We start from the raw sequence: 21,085 nt of genomic DNA, 5'->3' as shown, positions 1-21,085 counted from the left end.
TGGGTGCATGACAGCGCTGTCCACAGAAGGGAAACTGAGCTTTGCCCAGATCTGCGTGCTGCAGAGCCCCCAGCCTCCCTCTGCAGAGCAAGCACAAGGGGCTCTGTTCCCCCCTCGCTGCATTGGTGAAGGTAACCAGGGGTGGTGCTTTTTGGGGGCAGTATTACAACAAAATGCTTTGCTGGCAATGGTCTGAGCTCCGTATGAGCGTGGCTGAGCCGTGGGCACAAAGGAGCCTTTCAGAGTGACCAGAAGTGACCTGTGTGCCCCCCTTGGGAGCATCCAGCCAAGGGATTGCTGCAGAATATAAAGTGGTTACGAGGTTGCCCTTGGCATCTGCCTTCCTGATAGAGACATGAGATGGGCTAAATCCTACTTGCTGTACTCAAGCCGAATTTACCCTGCAAAATTAAAGTAGCGGCATTTAACCAACAGTAATTCTCACCAGAGAGGCAGCATCTTCCGGGATGCTATGCTGTAGTTTTCCATTACCTGTGCCAGAAATATTTGCTTAATAAGGAAGGGGTTCTCCAGTCTTTATCTTTGCTTTTAGGCTGTCTTTCCTGTACCAAATCCTTTGAGTAGTATCTTTAGGAAAGTTCAGCCTCTGGGTCAGATTCTGGTCTCTCTATGTAGCTGTCATTCTAGCCAAGTCGAACTATACATGCTGGGTTGATGCAGTCAAATTTTTTTCCTCCTGAACAGCACCTGACCCGCTAACAAGGTAAAAATACTGCAACTCTGCAAGTCTGCGGCTACGTATAAAAATCTGATCAGAGCTTGGTCCCAGCTCTGGGGGGAAAAAACTGTTACCTGGAATGATAATAGCAGTAATTGAAAATAGAGTTAGTATTTCTATAGAGTATCAAACCGTACAGAACTTCATCTTTTTATATATTTTCTGTATGTGAAATTAAATGGATCAGTCATGTATCAAAACATAGTTGACCTCTCTCATTTCATCTGTAGGAAGACTGCAATTATAACTTGATTTACACTGCAAAAATACTTTTGGTTCAAACAAAGAGAAGAGTGTGACGAGACAGTGTGCTGTATTGTACTGGTGCGAAGCTTTGCATATATAGAGCACGGACAGGAGGGACCCGTGAACATCCGCTCGTGTCGTCACTCTTGGGTTGGCAAGTAGCTGGATTCGAGGTGAGATTCACATTTTGCTATCACAAAAAAAACCCCAAACACCCCAAACTTGACAATGGTAAGCAGACATTTCGACTGCCTAGCTCTGCAGCCAGTATTATGTCTACTGGAAACATGAGATGACTAGTGGTAGGAAAATAACATTATGCCTGTATATAAATGTTACTTCTAAAGCTGAAGGTACAACTACAGCTACTTTCAGCTAATGAAGGAGGATTGAATCCCTGCTGCAAACCAAATGAATGTAGATGTTTAGCAATTACAGCTCTGAATGACTGTGGCAAATCTGTATGCGGAGCCGTTTCCTGGTTGCGCACAGTGGAGGCTCCCCCTTCCGTCCCACCCACACAGCAGCATCTTAGAGGAGCTCCATGGAAGAAAGGTGTCCTGATTAGCTGGGAAGCGTGTTTTAAGGTGTGCACTTCAGGTAGCGGCTGAAAAGTTGTGTCTTTTAACAAGGGAAAATATGTAAAAATAAGGATTTTTTTCTATTATCATGGCAAGAACAGCGATGGGGATGCCAAGATACTACTGCCTCGCAAGATAAAGTGGCACATGTTCTACACAAGAATGTGTACAATGTCTGACGACGTTGGAAATCTGTTCTCAAGCAGATTTCCCAATAAATTAACACAACAAAAATACTTTCATATAAAACAAAGTCCAAAGGATTCTTCTTATTATTTTTTAAAGTAAAAGCAAAACCTTCAGGGACTATATTACTTATCTCTCTCTCTACATATATAATCTCCTGAATTTTTTTTTTTTAAATAAATTTATTCTTGTCTTAGAAAAATAAAATGAGTAGCCAATTTAGTCGACGGAAAATATCTCACAGACTTAAAAGCATGCCCAGCAAGCATAGCCTTGTAAGACTAAATTAATGTTAAATCAAAGCAATTTGTTACTAAACCAACCTAGTCTGCAATTCACAGTTGATTACTACAAAGTGTATTTTTTAAATTTTTTTTTTTGGCCCATATAAAAATAACATATTGCAACTCAAAGTGCATTTTTAAAATAAACAATCAACTATTTTTATCAAATAAAATATTTACACCATTTGGTTTTTACAGTCAGAAACGCGCTTCACGCGATGACCATGGGGACGTCATCTGAAAATCCAGTTATCATCGGGGCTTCGTCATCCTCATCTCCTGGAAAACAAACCCAGAGCTCTGTTAACGCTGCCCTCAGCGTTTCATGGGGCTAGAAAACTGCTCTCAAAACCAGCATATCGTGGCCTTACCCGGTTGTTACATCTCTTATATCCAAAATTTTAACTGAAGGGCATTAGGAGTGTTTTGAGTGAAGCTACTATAACATTTATCCCAGGCCAGCTTTGTATTCTTAGAACAGGACCAAATCCACAGAGGTTTTGATGCCAAAGGTGGCCCAAAGCGTGATGGAGAAGTTAAGTCTTGTACTGATTTCATTAAAATAAGGGCTAACGTACCTAGATCGTCTCCCGAGGAGAAGATGGCCGAGCCCAGGCGGGAGCTGTAGTGGCTGTTTGCGAAGGCAGTGAAGCTGTTCTGCAGCCGCCGGTGCCTCATGTACAGCACCACGAACCCAATCCCCAGTGTCACCAGCAGCAGGAACAGTACCGGGACCACGATGGCAGCCACATCTGTGGACCTACCGGTTTTTGATGCAGAGGAGTCTTCACCTAGGATGAGGGATGGAAAGAAGTGCTGTTAGCAACTGAGAACACATTTCTCTAGTGGGTTTGTACGGCTTCCATTAGCGTTTGTTAAGGAGGATGGGGAAAATGCCAGGGACTCACCAGTCCCTAGCTCATCGTAGAGAAGGGTGGCCGGCTCGCCGCACATCTGCCCGCTGTACAGACACCTGGCCTGAACGGTGAACGAATAGTTGTGACCTATCTTCAGGTTGGAAACTTTGAAGAAGTTTTCCGTGGTGTTCCCGAGATAAGCCGTCATGTTCATCAGGCTGTCGAACATGTGAATCTCGTAACCCTGAGAGTTGAGAAAACAAAGACACAAACCCCAAATCACTCGGCTGCAGAGGTCAGGTTCGCTCCTTCTGACAGGGCTTTGAAACGTGTTTTTCCTCCTGAATCTAGCTTTGATGAAGAGCGTTGGGCTATCAGTCGGGAGAGAGCAATGTGGAGCCTCCTCCAGGCACCGTCAGTGCGCACTGACCTTGGCCGGTTCAGGCAGGAGGGAAGATTTCGGTCTGTCTGGTTCGCTTTGTTCTTAGCATCCACTTGAGACCACCCAAAACACAGAGTCCAGTAATGGGGATGGGGTTTTTTGGCCTAGTTTGCCTCCTGCCTAGATCTTACTGAGAACGTGTCACAGTTTTTTTCTATCACAGTCTAAATAATGACAATTCTCAGATGCTACCGATGTGCTGGGCCTTATTCTCAGTCCTTTCACATGTGATAGTTGACCTTTTCCAAGAGGATAATTATGCTCTTAAAAGGTGACCGATTGGATCTACCAGCCTTAGTGCCTTAGTTGTGACACAAATTGAAGTGAGCTCTATGTAGAGGGCTCATCAAGGACCCTTGGGAGGAGCAGAGTGTATCTTAAAGTGTCTGCAAAACGAGCCTTGCAGTGGCTCTGCTCTAGGTTTTTCTAAAACACTGCCTGCAGAATGCGAGAGCCAGCACAACTTACCCTGCTTTCGTTGAAATTGCTTTCCTTTAATGCCAAACTCTTCCAAAAAAGCAGAATATGGTCATTTTCTGTTATAATTTTTAAGGCGTCTGGTGCAGACAGTGGAACTGCGGATGAGAAAAAAAGGTCAGGATTTAACTCTGGTGACACTTTTCTTTTGGCTGAGAAACAGCAATGGGGTCACTTCGGAAACTTAAGTGTTTTTTAGGGATCGGCACAATACTCTGCTTAGGAAAGGGCTGTACTGGTGGGGAGAACACTGGGGCACGTAACCTGGTAGGAGTTTTTCAGTGGATTTTTATGGTAGGACCGTAATGCAATTTCATTGTGTTGCACAGCCAAAAAGGTATCTTTCCCATCTTTGCCTATGCAGGAGAAAAAGTCCCCAACTTGAGAGGCTTCCTCCCTGCGGCTGCTGTCTGGGGGTTTAAGTGCCTCCTGCAGCCCCTCAGCAGTGCATGGGTGCGATGGATGGCGCATGGATGGGTGCTGGATTCCCTCTAGTGGACACTGCTGCAAGGACTCTCCCCAGCACCCGCTGCTGGTTCTCTGCTTTACCTGTGTTGATCTTCATGCTGGATTCCTTGCTCATGTTTCCCAGTTGAACAATGACGTGGTATTTGCCTCCCGGTTCAAGTTTCTTAATGGTGTACTCCACCGTGCTGTTCCGCGTTTTCACTTTGTAGATTTTATCGGTTTTTCTTACCAAATCTTTAACTGCGACAGCATACAACTGGAGGGGGAGGAAAGACACACACGGTGAAAGATCTTAATTTCCTGCAGGCTTGCTAGCAATCTCCTACAACTGTAGGACATTAGATAGGGACACACACAACATTTGAATTAAACCATGCCTACACTCTATAGAAAGCCTGGGAAGTAAGATTTCAAGCCTCTCGCTGGACTAGCTGGACCCCTGCCCAAGATCAGTATTTACAGGGACAGAAAACGTAGTTACGGGAACAGATGAGGGCAGGAGGAAAACCTCAGGTTGTATTTCTTAATGAATCACAAGGATGCAATCCAAACTCCTGCCCTGTCAAAGTTTCCAGTTTTGCCAGCAGTATTTATACCTTTAAACCTTTGCTGTTAAAATCTCTGGACCAGAATAGGAGCGGAAAGCTTGCTGAGAAAATGACTCGCCTTCAACGGAGCGAGACCTGACCGCACGCTAGCATGCCAAAAAACAGAACCGGGCTTTGTTGGGGCTGCGCCGGCATGGCTGGAGCGGGCGGCAGAGCCCGCAGCCCGAGACCTGATCTCAGACTCGGTTCTCCATCGGCAGCAGGGCAGGGAGCTGTCTTTGAGCCAGGGTTTTGCACGCAGAGGGACAGGAGAAGGCGCCATGAGATGTTACCATGTCCTGGTCGGGCGAATCGTAGGGCGATTCCCACTTAATGACTGCAAATGTCTTCCCGGTGTGCACCGAGTGGAGGTGCCGAGGGGGCAGGCGGTTGTCAGGGATCATCTTCACCACAACGTAGTCAGAGGGTGGCCCTTGGTAAGGAGACATCACCCGGACCTCGAAGGGATGACACAGCGGTTAATACTGTGCCTGCACCCTTCTGTACCAAAATGCAGCCCGCAGCACAGGTGGTAGGGGGAGCAGAGAAGGAGCCTACCAAAAACAGGTACTGCTCGTCCCGCTGCACCATCACGGTGATGTTGTGGGAGGTCGTGGTGGTGTTGTGAGGGCTCCTGTACAGCTCTAGGAAGGACGTGGCATAAAAGATGCCATAGACCTGCGGAGAAAGAGCGCAAGAGAGACAGTGCAGATTTTGGCAAGGGCTGGAGCTCCCACCCAAACTCCCTGCTTGTCACTTTTTAGGGACGTGATGCAAAGACCCTTATTCCTCTGGGCACTCTCTCCTGCCCAAGTTCAGGTTCAGTCTGCCCACTTGCTGCTACATTTCCCACCCCAAAATCCTGCCTCAGCTCTGATACAGCAGTCAGCCAAAGGACCACTGGAGCATCGTGCTCTCTGCATTTCAGCCGCTTCTCCACTGAACAAACAGACAAGGAGGCTCCTGCTTCCTTGGTTTTTTGGGCATAAAACTTTCAGGCCCTTGCAATTCAATCCATACAAATAAGCCTGTTTTAAGAATCTGCTTGTGTTTTGAGGCTCTGAGCTACACCCCATCCCAGCTGGTGAGAAAAGAGAACGGATGTCTTACGACATTCCTCGGTCCGGTCCAGCTGCACTCCACCGCAGTCTGGTTGATGGCCTTGGCTTTGAGACTTGGGGATGCAGGTCTTGTCCCGCTGGTCACCACATGTACAAAAGACAGAGGGCTGTCACCCAGCTCCGTCTTAGCCCAAGCAGAAATTTCATAGGGGGTGTGTGCTGTCAAATTTGCCACTGAGCAAGAAGAGAAATGCGCACTATTAGGTGAGGCAGAGTACTGCAATGGCAGGGTGAGAGCACTAGGAAATGGTCAGCAGCATTAAATGGTCTTAAGACAGGAGCCTGCCTCTCTTGGTTTGTGTTTGGATTCATTTTGAGTAATTTCCTTCATACAGAAGTACCTAGGGCTCTAGTACCTAACCTAGACAGCACTTTTCTGTATCGGGATGCTTTCCTGTATCTAGACTGTGCACGCCAGTGAAACCAAAAGTAATCTGATTAACAGGGACATGTACTGCATTTGTTTTCTGTGAAACCAGAAAGTAATCTGATTAACAGGGGCATGTACTGTATACAAGCCCAAGAAATTGTTGAGCTTCCGCAGAGCAGATAAGGAACCACAGACAAAATCCCATGCGATGAGAAAAGGCTGGTGCAGCTCCGGGGGCTAAATCCCAAATCTGCTGGAAATCAACAAGTCTGAAGGTTTGTCCTCTCAAGATTTATTTTTTCCTAAACAGAAACTACTCAGTTACAAATAGAGAAGAAAAAAAACCCTATAGCTTTCTGACTAAAGCAGAATTGTGCATTTTGGACAGAATTTACCTTTTTGGATGGACTTTTCTCCTTCGATGATCAGAGTCCTTTCTTCCTGCCTGTGTGTATCAAAGGTCCAGTAGATGTTCACAACGTAACCGCTGACCTGGCAAGCAGCAAAGGCACACAATGCAAACCAACCATCGGTTCAGCTGTTGTGCAGTGAAGGACTCGCTGGTGCAAGTCTTTGCATTGTATTTCCCATCCTAATTAAGAGGGCTGGGACGGTTGATGCACAGTAAGAAATAATTTGGCATCAAATAACTAGTTTCAAAAAGTAACTGCAGTACTGAAATGGGTGGCAGCTTATCCCATCCAGTATTTGCCATTGACCCAACGCAGGCTTTTATTTCTTTATTCTAGCTCAGAAGTACAGGTAAAGTTTTTACCTTGATGTTAGTAGTCATTTTTAGGCTGAAACTTATGGAGTCCTCGCTGTAGCTCTCAATGTGTATAACAGGTGGAGGAATGACTGGAAGGAAAGAAACAGAGAAACAGCTTTCTACCTCGGTTTTTCTATCCATCAGGTACTCATTCATTATCTGAATCCTGCAATTTTAGTAGCATGGTGCTTTCTTTCCTTCCTTCGTCAACCTAGTGAGGATGCACTTTTATCTAACAAATTAGCAGACAATTTCGACATCAGAATACAGGTTTGGAATTAAAACCTGGCACGGATACAAGTGATTTCAAAAGGCTATTTCCAAAAAACAGTTTGGAGGGAAATGATTTACTGTGGTGTCTGAATTGAGCAACTCTCAGACTGCAATGCTGTGATAGATTAGAGGTCTTTTAGTGGTCTAACCTCCACAAGATGCAGAAAGCATCATAATCATAACCTAAGAGGGAGAAGAATGAGAAAGCATCCTTTCACCCAGTCTCGTCTATCTGAAGGTAGGACCTAGCTTACACAAATCATAGGGAATCCATCTGTGGTCTAAGAGAGAGGGGCACTTTCTGGACAGGCTTCTCACCCGCTACCAGGGCATTGCATCCATCCTATGTGCCTCAGAGTCAGGAACCCATTCAGACCTGCCACTGAACTCTGAGCCAGCTCAAGTTAAGCGAAATGGTACAGCAAAGTCGTGAAATAGCATAAAACACTGAGTAGGGAAGATAGAGAACGAGGCGGCAGTTACACACACTGATGCTGACTCTCCAGCCTTATATTCTGCCTTTTTGCTATGTTGTCTGAGTTGACTGAAACAACAACATTTACCTTTGCCTTTTACGGTGGTTATGGATTTGGAAGCGCTCCAGTTGCCCACTCCTCGACTAGTTACCGCAGCAACCTTTTCAAGTGAGAGGGTGAGTTAATATGAACAAACGTACCCCGCCAACGTTGTATAATGCAAACGGAGAACGAGGTTAAAGCAAGGTTATGGACGTGGCAGAGCTCAGGGGAAAAGGACTTTGAAGCAAACAATAGCTTAATTACTTGGCAATAAAATGCTTATTACAGAGATAAAGCAGGCTACTTTAAGTCAATTAAAGGAACCTAAGAGGAGGGAGGTGCATCCTCTTTGCAGATAACCACGCTCTTATGAGATCTTTGAGGAGTCCATCAAGATAAGGAACTTTGGACTCTCTTGGCCATAGCGTAGTTGCAAACGGTGCTGGTGAAGTCCGTGTAAACACTAAATCCAGTTCCACAGATTGATTTGGGAACAGATTAGGAAGGAAAGGCTCACTCCAACCATCTGTGAGAATAACAGGTTCACGGCGGGTAAGGGTGGTGTTTATGCCACCTCCCAGTGAGCTCCACCAAGAACTCAAGCTCCTTCAGCACAGGGAGGATGGACAACAGCAGAGTATCCATTTCCCAGGGCCCACTGTGCAGACTTTCATTTCCTATTCTTATTAGCTCTGTCTATAATTACCCAGCTCCTCCCACGTGCATACATTCCCCACAGGCAGATCTGCTGCTTCTCCCAGTGATACAGTCAGGACCAAATTTATCTCTGGCCCAGATCCGGTGCAATTGCGGTGACATTGGAAGAGGCAATTAGTGCAGATTTCATAATGCAGCCTGGCTTTCTGGGAGCAAACCAAGGGCCTTAATTCAGGCCTTGAAACTATAGACATTAGCAGAGCAAATGCCAAGCCCCCATTGTGGGTTGACTTTAAAGGGCAGGATTTTAACAACATACTCTTTTAGCAAGTACTCGACTCTGCAGGACTTGGACCATCTAGTGAGAAGTAATGAGAGATGTATAGATATGGATCTGAAAATACTCACTCTAACTGTGTATAATGTGTTGACCTGTAAGTTCTTGATCTCCGTGTAGTTCTTGGTGGTTCTAAGGGACGACCACTCCTTGGATCCACTCCTGCTGTATTCCACCTAGGAGCACAAAACGAGGGATGAGGGCTCCACAGCCAAGGATACCGCGGGGTGACACATCCCTCTGTGTCAAAACCTGAGAAGTCTGAAAGCTTAGAAAGGGAGCCAGAAATGAAATTATAAACGTAAGGGGCGTATTTCCTCTAAGAAATGTCCTATTTCTGGCCCACCCCTATCTGCAGAGATAGCAGACAGAAAGGCCAGCTGTCCTCAGCAGCCTTCTCCCTGTCCCACCACCGATCTGGAACAGCCCCAACGGGCAGCAGACTCACAATGAATTCCCGTATGAGGCCGTGGGCATTGGCGGGGGGACTCCAGCAGCCCGTCACCACCCCCTCAGCTTCTTTCTTCAGGGACAGCTGAAGGTTAAAGGGAGCATCTGGTACTGAGGAGAGAAACAGAGGTGTCAGTGACAGTCGCAGTTGGTGTGTCCAGGGACAAGCAGGGTCTCCCTGAAAGGTGGGGACAGAGGAGAGTGGCCAAGCGGTCTTGGCACGGGGGAGATAACTTGTTCCTTCCCATCTCTTAGTATCTCTTCCCAGTGAAGACCACAAAGTCATGGGCAATAAGGAGGGCAGGTTGGTGACTCAGTGCAGGACAGACTCTAGGCAGGGACCCCCAGCCTTTTTTCCCAGCCCTGTGGAAAGACTCCTTTTGATCATAACAGGGATATCTCCATGGTATTTGGTCTCTAAACCAAAGTGGCACGCATCAGGTCACTGAAATGGCCATGCAGGTCTGCTTACGTCCTTCGGGTGTCCGCAGAGTGATGAAGTCGTTGGTGTTGTAGACTCGGCTGAGACACTGCACTTGGACTTTCACCTGATAGGTACAGTCAGGCTTGAGGACTTTCAGAACGCTGTTGGTTTTGTTGCTGTGGGTTTCCAGAATCTTCCAAATGCTTTCACCGACCATCCTGCACAGGAGAGTCACACCAGGAAAGTGGTTAACAACCCAAGGGGCACAGCTTGTCCCAAAGGGTGAAACCATCTATCAGTACTTTAAAAGCTTGCTGCCTAGTTTCCTTTTCAGTAAAGCCACACCACCGGCTTGAAAAGGTGCTCTTTGAAAGTCTGAACCAAACGTATCTTGCTGACTTATAAGCGGCATCCTCTGAGGTTTTCTCTAACTGCTGTGCTCTGATTTCTTGACTTTGTTCTCGTTGTGAGCGGTCCAACAAAGACAGGGCCCGAGTGGAGAAAAAGCCCTGAATATAGCCACGTTACTGTCTGAGCATATCATCTGATGGAAATAAATACAAATGCCCCCTAGTTACAGCTATTTTGGGTTGTCTTTGCAACAAAATTTAGAAGATTTTCCAAGCAGAATTAGATTGGGGTCTTTCAGGCCTGATTCTGTCGGGTACTTTGCTGTAAATGTGTGCGTACTGAGCCTGTGCTCCTGCTTCTCCCAGCCCTTACTTGCTATGTTGGTTACGGGTGGTGCAGCGTAAGGTGTGGTGTACCTGTAATAGACGTTGTAGACACAGGAGGATGAGGACATTCTTTTTGGCCGAGCCCACGTCAGAGTGACATCGCCAGAGAAATCGGCCGTCCACTGCAGGTTCTGGACTTTGTACACGATGGTGTCATCTAAGTAGGCAATGGGAGAAGTTAGTGTATTGGAGGGAAACAAGCCCTTTCCCCCTCCAAGGAAAGACAGCGCGTGGCTGTCGATTAAAGACTCTCTAGCGTAATTTTGGAGGTGTATGAGTGCAAACTGATCAGTGCAAGTTAAGTCACTCTTCTGTTTGTGCGGTTAATCTGTGCTGTCACTGTGAGCCGTTCAGGGCTTTTCTTTGTGTGGTTTTCCTTATCGCATCTCACGCTCAGCAGAAGGACCCGGGCGCGGGCTGTAATTAAGGCAGCAGTCTGGGGATTGCTGTGACGAGCTTTGCGGCTGAATCGCTGCCTGACCTTGGGAGAGGCACTTGGGGCTAACAGCACTGTGAAATCCAGCGCTGGCAGTGGTGGGGACCCGGGGTGCTTATCTATAACAGCCCAAATCCATGCCACACTGCTGCTGCTTCGCTTTCCCTAACCAAGTAGAAATAAAACCCAGCAGGCATGCGGGCCCATAGACAGGCACGGCAAGACAAGCTATCCCAGGGAAAACAGATCGCTTCCCCTTGGCATAGCAGCCGAGCTGTGAATCTCAGCAGCTCCTTCCCCCTCCCCTGAACCTGCGAGCCTCTCCCAATCAATATTTAATTAAAGAACTAAAACCTGATTGATGCTCAAACCGCCAAGCAGTTCAGCAGTAAAGCGGCTGCAAAAGACAGCAATTGATTGCTGTTATCTGCCCAGGGCGGGCTGCTGACCAAGGGCAGCGCGGGAGGACCAGTGATGGTGCAGGGCACGTGCCACGGCTCCTAGGGTCACCTTGCACAGGAGGATGGAGTTGAGATTATTGCTTCACCCCTGGGCCATGTAAAACAGACAGCTTTCTTCCTACACGTCCCAGAGTTGGTTTTCTGTGTCTGAGGCTGCTTGAAGGTCAATTGTCAGTGTGGATGGGACGTTTGTCCCAGCTGGTTATAAATGGGCAAGGAGGCAGCTTGGGTGGCTGGACTGAGGCAGATAAGTCCAGGGTGTTGTGAATGAAAGGTCACGCTTCCAGGAGAGCACCTCTGTGTGTTAACACAGAGCAGAGCATGAGAAATGGGAGAGGGCTGCTGCTTACCGGTACAGTTCCTCTCATCGCTGCTGTCCGAGCAGTCCAGATATCCATCACACCGCTCTGTCACCATAATGCAGGCCTCTTCGTCCTCGCATTTATAACCATTAGGGCACGACAGGGTGCTGTGAGTCGCTGAAAGAGGCAGAAGGGTTTCAGGACACAGGAAAGTTCCCTCACCAGCACCGGGCTGTTTGCAGTGCCAGTGCTGGTTCAAAAGCAGGCGTGATGCTGGGGTGGCTGCGTGTCAGGGATGGGGACCAGAGCTTCCCGAGAGAAGGATCCAGGTGAGATGCTCTCCCTTCCCTCCTAACACTCACGGCAGTTCCTCTCGTCCGTGCCATCCTGGCAGTCCCAGAGGCCGTCGCACCGCTTCCAGTTGGGGATGCACTTGTGCAGCTGCTGGCACTGGAACTCGAACCGGCTGCAGCGTCCCGGCAGCGCCGGGGAGGTGGCCGTCACGTTGGGTCCTGCACACAGCAGCGAGTGAGGAGACCACCCACAGCATGGCCAGGATGCCGCTGCCACCGGGAAGGGACCAAAACCCGTCCCCAGGTCCCGACTCCACTAGATGGCAATCTCTTCCCATCTACCAGGTAAATGGCTTCTGCTGGGATGATGCCTGTGCCATCCTCTCTCCTGACTGCAGAGGGCTGGAAAAGCAACTGTTTTGCAGAGGATGTCCTGCACCCGCTCAGGCCTTAGAAAGGACCGCAGCAAGAAGAAGCCCTCTTTTACCTGCACCATAGGTATGAGCTGGAAACCCACCCTGCAGCCCTGCTCTCTGTAATCTGGCAAGGCTCTGAGACTGAAAGGCTACCAGTTCTCACAGGTGTGACCCTACAGAGAAGGAAAGGGGTGAGGAAGAGATCTTACGTGACGTAGGGCAGGCTTCCTCGTCAGAGCCATCGGTGCAGTCCTTGTAGCCGTCGCAGACCCAGCTGTTCATGATGCAGGCGCCGCTGTTGCAGCGGAAGTGATTCGGTAAACACGTTGGTGGGATGGATGTAGTGATGGGATGAACTGGAGAACCTAAAAACACACCATTCAGAGCTGGCCTGAGAGGCCTGCTCCCACATATGGGCTGTAAGCTGTGCCTCCTCCCAGCAGACTGAAAGCCACCACCAGCACAGGGACATAGGGAGCAGGCAAGGCATTACAAGCCCAATGTTTTTATCTGTGTTGTGTCTGCACAGCTCCTGATCAGCATTTTAAAAATCACAGTATAAAAAAGCACGAGAGTGCACATGGAGCCCATTCATGGGGGGGTTTGGAGCCATGGGGACCAACACAGACTGTGGGAAGGCAGCTGATGCTGAGAGCTCGCCACAGCCCAGCCTCGGCCAGGGCTCCCACCAGCAGAGCAGAGCAGAGCAGAGCAGAGCAGAGCAGAGCGCTGTGTGCCCTCACCCTCGCAGTCCTTCTCATCAGACCAGTCCCCACAGTCGTTTTCCTCGTCGCACTTCCACCGGTTGGGGATGCAGTGCCCGTTCCCGCACTGGAACTGGTAGTACCGGGAGCAGTTGGGGGCCTCCGTCGGGTTTTCTGTCAATGAGAGGAGAGTCCTGTGAGCCCCAGCGTTATCTCACCAGTCTTCAGCACAGCTGAGGTATGGGAGCATCTCAGGTCATGCTATCTATTCCCCTGAGCAGCACAGGCAGGGTCTTTATCCTTTATCTCCAGCATCCCCATTCCTCACAGCCCTCACTAGCCTCTTGCCACCACCACTATGTCTGTGTGCCAGGTGCTTCATGGCCAGACATCACCTCTGGTCTCAGAACTGACAGCAAAATTCACACCGAGCGTGGCAGAAATGGAGAAGCAAACCCTGCAACTCTGAAATGAAGATGCAGCTGCTTTGGCTGGCTGGGTACAGCTCCTACAGCTACCCAGGGAACAGTGGTAAATATTGAGTTTGGCTGAAAACTGCCCATCTGCTTTGGGCTGGGAATCTGTGGAGTAAATACAGTCACATATGACTTAGTCAAGCACAAGATGCACCAGCTGTATTGGATTTTCAGCCTGCTTCAGTTTACTTACCTGCAATATGAGAAAACTGATACTGATCTCCACGTAAGACACCGTGCGATGTGCAAGTGGAATGCTACACACACACACACGTGTATATGAATGTACACATGAGTGCCTATTGAAGCATGAAGAAGCCAGTACTCTGTGCTCCTGAAATGCAAAGGAGGCTGGAGCTATGGTGTCAAGAGACCCTGAGGTACTGCTCACCACAGTTTGCTTCGTCAGAGTAGTCGCCGCAGTCGTCCATCCCATCGCACTTCCACACCAGGCTGATGCACACGCCGTTCTGGCACTGGAAGCTGAACTGGTCACAGGTCCGGTGGAACTCGGGGTCCTGGGCTGCAGGGGTGGCATGGAGGGACAGCAGAGGTTTAGTGTAAAGACCAAGGGCTTGAGGGAAGCTCAGCATTGAGGAGGAAGAAATATATATAGACTTAGAAGCGGAGTATTACAGTTTCACTCTGGTTTCATTCTCTATCCAACCTTCCCTTTGCAAAGACGCACACTTACAGCAGCCTGCATAGCTGGCATCTTCATCTGATCCGTCTCGACACTGGATGATGCCATCGCATACCATGGAGTGGAACAAGCACTGCTGCCGGTTCTTGCACACGAAATCCATGTAGCGGGTGCACAGGGGTTCTGGAGAAACGGGAGGAGACGAGATGGCACCTCTGCTGTCCTTGGCATTTTTTTTCCCACCGTGATCTGCTCAGACCTGAGCACAGCGGCTGGATTTCAGGATGTTACAGGAAGTTTCTAAGACAAACTGCTTGCGCTCTGCCCCTGAAAGGGCTGCCCTTGCTGGAAAATACATTGGGGTTGCAAGAAGGTTGGCACAGGCGTCTGGAAGGGTTTGGCCACCTTCCTGAATACAGCTCCTGACAGCACACCCTCCCTGTCCACCACAGCCCTCCCTCCTGCGCCTTTTGCTGACGCTCGCAGACCCGCCGACTTCCCCGGGGGCTGGGGAATGCTAACTAAGGCTTTCCCATTATCTCACCAGGGCTTTTCTCCCAGCGAGACAGGCTTTGGCAGGCTGTGAAGGCTGTCAGCCCTCGGGAGCCTTTGCTGCCAGGGCCCCAGTACTCACCACAGTGCTGCTCGTCCGAGGCATCGGAGCAGTCGTTGATGCCGTCGCAGTGTTTGCTGGTGGGGATGCAAGTGCCATTTGGGCACTGGAACCCGTTGCACTTCTTTTCTGAAATTCAAAATTGGGTGGATGTTGGGTGGTTTGTTATCTTCTTTTTTTTAAAGCTGCCTTTAGTCAGCTACAAAACCCCATGGCACAGCCCCAGCTGCCTTCTCCCTCTGTCTGCCTGCTTTTGGAGGGACGGGCATCGTCCCCCTGAGTTTGCTGCAGGTTTACCTCAGCGAGTTTGTACAAATCCCTCCCGCCTCGTCCGTGTGCGTTACCGCAGTTGGTGGGGTCCTCGTCGGAGCCGTCCTGGCAGTCGGCGTCGCCGTCGCAGGCCCAGCGCTGCGGGATGCAGTGGCCGTTCTGGCACTGGAAGCTGGAGGCCTCGCAGGTGTGATATACTGCTGAAACCAGAGCGTTGAGTCAGCCCCCGTCACCACAAACCCCTGCTCCCTCTGCCTGCACCAGGGCTTTACCCCTCTGGGTCATGCCATGGTCTTTTCCTCTCCATCCTGTACTTGCACACCAGCCTGCCGTGCCTCAGGGATGGCTTTTGGAGGCTGGCAAGCCCTCCTAAAGCTCTCCCAAAGTCAGGAGCCTCTTTGCCTTTGATCTCGCTCCTCGGTGTGCGTCTGCAAAGGTGACAACGGTGGCATCTTGCCGGGGATGGCAAGAAAAGCCATGGTGAGCAAGCAAGCCTTGGTGGAGGGGCAGGGTCCCCCATGCAGGGCAGAACAGCATTTTGTTAATGCAGGTAAGGCTTTTTCACATTGCCAAAGCAAATTACCCATACAATTCTCCTTGGGTTTCCAAGGGAGCAGGGCCCTGGCTTTCCTTAGGCTCCTGTCACAAGAATATCTGCCTGTGGGGTACCCTGGTTGAAGCCTGGGCTATGTTGTCACTTTGAAGACAGATACTGCTCTTCAACTAGGAGAGCACTTGTCATTACTGAGAAGAAAAGCAATGTTCAACTTAATTGAATTGCATGCTACTGAATTTTAGGTTAGCGAGTGACATGTACTTTCAGATATTTCAAAATACTACAGTCTTGTGGCAGTAATATTCTATTAGGTATTCAGTGTGAAATGTAATTATTTTAGATAAGAGCAATAATTGCAGCTGGTGGAGTCAGATGAAATGTTTCTCAAATAACTGTGATCCTCTTAGATAATTTCAACTTTAGGCTTTACACACCCGATATGCTTTTTGAAGTAGTTCCTTTCCTGTAGTAATTCTCTCCCGAGAAACTCATATGAGAGATAAGCGATACCAATATAAATTAAACCTTTTTATATAGCCATGCACTTGGAATATTAATGACCAGGATCCCCAGCGCCGTGCTACCACACCGTACGCTTGAGGCACGGCAAATGCCACAGGGGGTGAGCTCGCAGGCCTGAAAGGGATCTCCCAGATCCTCCTGCCACAGCCCCAAGGCTCAGCCACTATCACCAGGGGCTCTTGTGGGCCCCCCCAGGGCTCCCCTGGGCCCATAAACCCATCTGCTCTGGCACAGAAACCACTGCTTTTATCCTGAAATAGCCCTGATGCTGCCGTACACCCACGATGTTAGGCCTTTCCCTGATGGACTGAAGCGCTGCCTACTCTCAGAACTTCCTTCTCATGCAAATACTTGGGGTTTTGGCTTGGTTGTGTTGGGGTTTTTTTGTTTGTGTTTTTGTTGTTGTTGTTGTTGAATGGAAAGGACCAACATATTGTTGAATGAGGGTCACGGGTGTGACAAGAGGCATAAACTAGGAACGATACCATTTCTGGCCACTGGATTGCATCAACATGAGTTGTAAGCAAAACCAGCAAGCCCTAAGGCCTGTTGAAGGCACTGGAGGAAAGAAACCCATTGCTTTTGGAGCATTACAGCAACCCAAGCTGAGATGAAGGATGCTCAGCTAACACACAGGGAAACTGAGGCACAAGTGTATCTTACAGCACCTCAGGCTGTAATGTGTGTTTGCAACAGAAAGTTGCTGATCCCATCAAAGCGCTTACCAGTGCAGTTCACTTCATCAGACCAGTCCCTGCAGTCGTTATCACCATCGCACTTCCAGGAAAGACGAATGCACATCCCCGAGCTGCAGCTGAACTCATCGTTTCTGCACTGGTGAGCCTCTGCAAACAAACACACACAGCTCAGATGCTGTGGGGGCCGGGAAGAGGAGAAGAAAGACTTCCTATGGGCTATAAACCACAGAGAGGGGGCTGATACACAGCCTGCACAGCCCTGCAAAGCAGACTTGTCTCGAAAGTGCATTTTCCTGCCTCATCCCTAGCCCTGAACAACCAGGAGCTACTGCTGTGCTGTTCAGGAGCCTCTTCTCTCCTTCAGCCCAGCAGCCACCACCCCTCCGAATGGCTGAGCTGGGGGTGGATGGCCACAAAATGACACCACCAAGCAATTTGTGCCTCTCAACCACTTGCAGGGCAGCTGCCCAAGGTCAGCTTGTAGTCTCTACCAGATACTGGGCTTTGGGTCACAGCAGTACCCAAGGAGCAGAGCGGGAGAGCTGGATGATAACGGCACAACCACCTCCCTGCCGGACAACAGCGAGAGGGAGAACCAGCACAACAGCCTTGCTCTCTAATCCTGTCCCTTATTTCCCAGTACCCAGTAAGTGATGGGAGGAGGTGGATGTCAGCCAGGATAAACAAGAGGAATCCAGCAAAGCACTGCCCTGCCCTACAGCATTTACGTGTAGCACTGTGCCCCACAATACTGCCGGGCTTTCTGCCCTTGCACAGGGACAGGGAAGGAGATTTGAGTGAGGGCACTCACCACAGTGACTTTCATCGCTGTTATCCCCGCAGTCATCTTCCAGGTCGCATTTGTAGGACAGTGGGATGCAGGTCCCCGAGCCCTGGCAGCGGAACTGGGTCTCGGCGTCACACACGGTGGTGGCTGATGCAGTGGAGAGGAGGAGGTCGAGGTTAAGATTAGATTCCTAACTTTAAATCCAGCCTTTTTTTCACAGTGCACTAATCCAAACCCTTCTGGCAAAGCTGTGAAACATCTGCCCCTCTTGCACACATTGGCAGTCCCTGATTTGACTTGAAACAGTGACCTCCCTCTTTAACGTGTGAACTTGATTTACTAGCTCAACAAGAATCCTCTACCCACATGATGAAGACACAAAGTCACTTTCTATCTGCGCTCTTTTTCTCAGCATTGGCTGTGCCCTCAATTAGCCTCAGAGGACAATTAATGCAAGAGACAAACACACCCTCACATGAGAGCTGGCATCAGTCTCACCGAATTTTGGACAGTGATACCTGGGCTGGTCCAGGGGACAATATTGACCCCTGCAGGACACAATTCATCTGGCTGGCTTCGGCTGTCTACCAGAGGAGCAGATGAGCTGCACCCCCAGAGCACCTCTTGCTCCCCATGACTACGAAGGGAGCATGGACCATCGGCTCAGGTGCAATGCCAGCACAGCAGACATCTAAATTTGGGCGGGCGAATGCCACCACGGGACACTTACGGCAGTTCTTCTCATCGCTCATGTCCCCACAGTCATTATCGTTGTCACACTGCCAAATGCTGTTTATGCAGTTCCCATTGAAGCATCTGTACTGGTTGGGCAAACACGTGTTTTCTGGTGCAAAAGGGAAAACAAAAATAAGCTGGCACGTGGCGTGATGCTGCGCTTTCAGAAGACAGGCAGTGCCCCTCCTCACCCAAAGGGCAGTGGAAAGATCACGCTGACCTCTCACAACAGCAGAAACCTCTCCTCTCAATAAGAAGCAGCAGCAAGGACCGAGCGTGGCGTTACCTTCCTTTACGCAGGTGTTGTTCTTCATGGCGTAGCCGTGAGGACAGTCGCACTTCACCTCCCCCGTGGGCAGCACGGTGCTGGACACCCCCTCGGGGCACTTGCAGCTCCTGCCGTTGTTGGACTTGGGCAGGCAGAGCAGGCTGCAGGGCTTGGCAATGCAGGCGTTCTCCCCTGCCACGAGGAGGAGGAGGAGGAGGAGGAAGGGGACACGGTCAGGACAGAGGGCTGGAGACACCCCGGGAAGCCCAATTTCACCTGCCACCCCAGGCTTTGGGTGCAGACCCCTGTAAGGAGCCAACTCTGAGACCCTATGATTTGTTTGGCCTATACAGCATTTTGCATGGCAAGACAAGGTCTGTGACCTAAACTACGAGGTGCCAGCACAGCCAAGTGCCTCATGGGCTCCCTCCCTGATGAGCAGTATCTCTCTTGGTAGCTGTGAAGCCAGGTACACCACTAATGAAACACACTCCTTATGATGGCACCCGAGCACTTCAAACCCTGCAGGAATGGGGATATATTCATGAAATATATCATGAAACGTGAGCTGGGATGGCCCAGCAGCCTGGGAACCTATGGAAATGGAGAACGAACAGGAAAGACTGTCTGTACGCTCATGCAATTACCTGTTGTCTTTCCTCTGTAGAAGATTTTCATATCCATGATCCCATTTAATCGGCCGACTAAGATCTCCATTCTTGAGCCGCTGTTTTTGGATGCTCTGAAAATACTCAGCTGTGACCAGTCGTTCCAGTAGATTTCGTTCTGAAACACAGGCTTTGCTCTCAGCACAGGGGGCACTGCTGCTCGGCCCATGCTGGACACCCTTACTGCCCAGCTGAGCAGGATAATTGGGAGTGCAAAGTCTTCCCAACCCAAAGGGAGGAAGATGAGGAAAACCCGAGCTGGGAATTGAGCTGCTGCATACATACCTTAAATACAGCAATAGCGTAGGGGTGAGGGAGGCTGTCCAGGATCACAGATCGCTGCAGCCCGTTGAAATCAACCCTCTCGATCCTGTCCATGTAGGCTTCAGTCCAGTAGATCCAGTGGTCGTCCACAGAAATGCCGTTGGGCCACCGCACGCCCTCCGAAACGATGCAGCCGGCCGATGACCCGTCCATGTCGCTTCTGTAAATGCCAGCTCTGGAGTCTCCCCAGTCTGTCCAGAACATCAACCTGACAACAGGCAGAGAGGTCACAAGAAATAATAACAAAACGGTTCATCAAAAGGCAACGGGTTACGAAGCAGAGGCTTGAATACTTCACATTCCAGGTCTCTTGCAAGACGTGCCTTGGGAAAGGGAGCTCTGTGCAGTTCTAACTAACACCACTGGCAGATCGACAAGCAGCAGAGAGGCGTATTTAGCTGCGAGTCGTGTGATGCGAGTGCAGCCGTAGGTTACCTTGTGTTGAACTGCTTTGCTTTAGTGCATACGGCTAAAGGCAGCTCAGGTTTGTCAATGCCGCATTTGCAGCACAGCAGCCGTGGCAGAACCGTACTCAGACAGATGTATTTTGGCTCTTGAGTTTGAGTGCAGCTCGGTTTCTCACGCATCACTGCAGCTTCCCCCACTGACCAGACCAGTTTTACTGGCAGGAAAAGTTATTTACTAGTGGATACGCATGGGTAGGAAACCAGCAATTTAACAGAAAGAAAAACCCAGTTTGTGATCTTTGCTCCAAAGCGGCTGGCGCCTTAGTTGGGCACATGATGACAAGAGTGGGCCCCTAACCCCACTGCACCTTTTGGGGCCCAGCCTGGCAAAGCTTTCCGTGCAGCACTCCCTCATGTTCACCTATCAAACAGTGGTGCAGGAGGGGCTGCACCAGCGCGGTTCCCCTGGGGAATACAGAGGCACCCAGCTCTGTGCGATGCTTTCTTACCCATCCTGGGGAACCAGCGCGAGGGCTCTGGGCCGCTCAAGTATTGAGGAATTGAGGACGGTGAGTCGCAGGTCCCCGTCTGGGTTGGCAACCTAAGGTCATAACCAAAAGCAGGAGGGGTGCGTTTACTGTGGGTGACAGGGAGGCAATTATGCTGGTTAAAGTTAATTGAAATCTGTGGCAGGTAATTACTGCTCATTAATGAAATAGCTGTGGTGGGCATGAGGAGCAGTTACTGTGAGGCAGGTGATAAAAGAGGATAGATCTTTGTATGTATTGACATTTCTGTGTGGCTGAGCAAGCAACCCACTGCCGCAGCCCTCTTTCTGTCCGTATGTACTGTGCAAAGATGCCCCTTTTTTCCTCCTACTTCTGCTTTGCAATTCAGCCTCACAAACTGACCTTGGTTTAAGTACACAGGGCTGAATGTTATCACACCCTGCTTGCATTTAGATGCAATAAAGTGGCATGTGG

The 21,085-nt window shown here is 49.6% G+C and overlaps 1 protein-coding gene across 1 annotated transcript in view; it reads right to left on the bottom strand.

Moving 5' to 3' along the window:
- Positions 1–1,829: 1,829 nt before the first annotated feature.
- SORL1 (sortilin-related receptor, L(DLR class) A repeats containing) overlaps positions 1,830–21,085 on the bottom strand; it is a 32,240-nt gene continuing 12,984 nt past the window's right edge. Inside the window, exons 18-47 of the mRNA XM_010191280.1 lie at positions 20,612–20,703; positions 19,657–19,903; positions 19,351–19,489; positions 18,722–18,895; positions 18,431–18,544; positions 17,725–17,847; positions 16,941–17,060; positions 15,212–15,337; positions 14,889–14,996; positions 14,306–14,437; positions 14,003–14,134; positions 13,175–13,309; positions 12,641–12,796; positions 12,085–12,234; positions 11,771–11,899; positions 10,554–10,680; positions 9,835–10,004; positions 9,361–9,473; positions 8,984–9,088; positions 7,964–8,036; positions 7,134–7,216; positions 6,754–6,850; positions 5,978–6,162; positions 5,426–5,545; positions 5,161–5,325; positions 4,362–4,536; positions 3,804–3,910; positions 2,945–3,137; positions 2,615–2,827; positions 1,830–2,315 (exon numbers count right to left, since the gene is read on the bottom strand). Of these exons, the coding sequence (XP_010189582.1) occupies positions 2,248–2,315; positions 2,615–2,827; positions 2,945–3,137; positions 3,804–3,910; positions 4,362–4,536; positions 5,161–5,325; positions 5,426–5,545; positions 5,978–6,162; positions 6,754–6,850; positions 7,134–7,216; positions 7,964–8,036; positions 8,984–9,088; positions 9,361–9,473; positions 9,835–10,004; positions 10,554–10,680; positions 11,771–11,899; positions 12,085–12,234; positions 12,641–12,796; positions 13,175–13,309; positions 14,003–14,134; positions 14,306–14,437; positions 14,889–14,996; positions 15,212–15,337; positions 16,941–17,060; positions 17,725–17,847; positions 18,431–18,544; positions 18,722–18,895; positions 19,351–19,489; positions 19,657–19,903; positions 20,612–20,703 (4,071 nt within the window). The 3' untranslated portion in view covers positions 1,830–2,247. The remainder of the gene's footprint in view (positions 2,316–2,614; positions 2,828–2,944; positions 3,138–3,803; positions 3,911–4,361; positions 4,537–5,160; positions 5,326–5,425; positions 5,546–5,977; positions 6,163–6,753; positions 6,851–7,133; positions 7,217–7,963; positions 8,037–8,983; positions 9,089–9,360; positions 9,474–9,834; positions 10,005–10,553; positions 10,681–11,770; positions 11,900–12,084; positions 12,235–12,640; positions 12,797–13,174; positions 13,310–14,002; positions 14,135–14,305; positions 14,438–14,888; positions 14,997–15,211; positions 15,338–16,940; positions 17,061–17,724; positions 17,848–18,430; positions 18,545–18,721; positions 18,896–19,350; positions 19,490–19,656; positions 19,904–20,611; positions 20,704–21,085) is intronic.

This window comes from Mesitornis unicolor, unplaced genomic scaffold, assembly GCF_000695765.1.
Source record: "Mesitornis unicolor isolate BGI_N332 unplaced genomic scaffold, ASM69576v1 scaffold6899, whole genome shotgun sequence".
Classification (NCBI taxonomy): Eukaryota; Metazoa; Chordata; class Aves; order Mesitornithiformes; family Mesitornithidae; genus Mesitornis; species Mesitornis unicolor.
The sequence above is the reverse complement of the archived record's forward strand: the minus strand, read 5'-3'. Positions and strand labels throughout refer to the sequence as shown.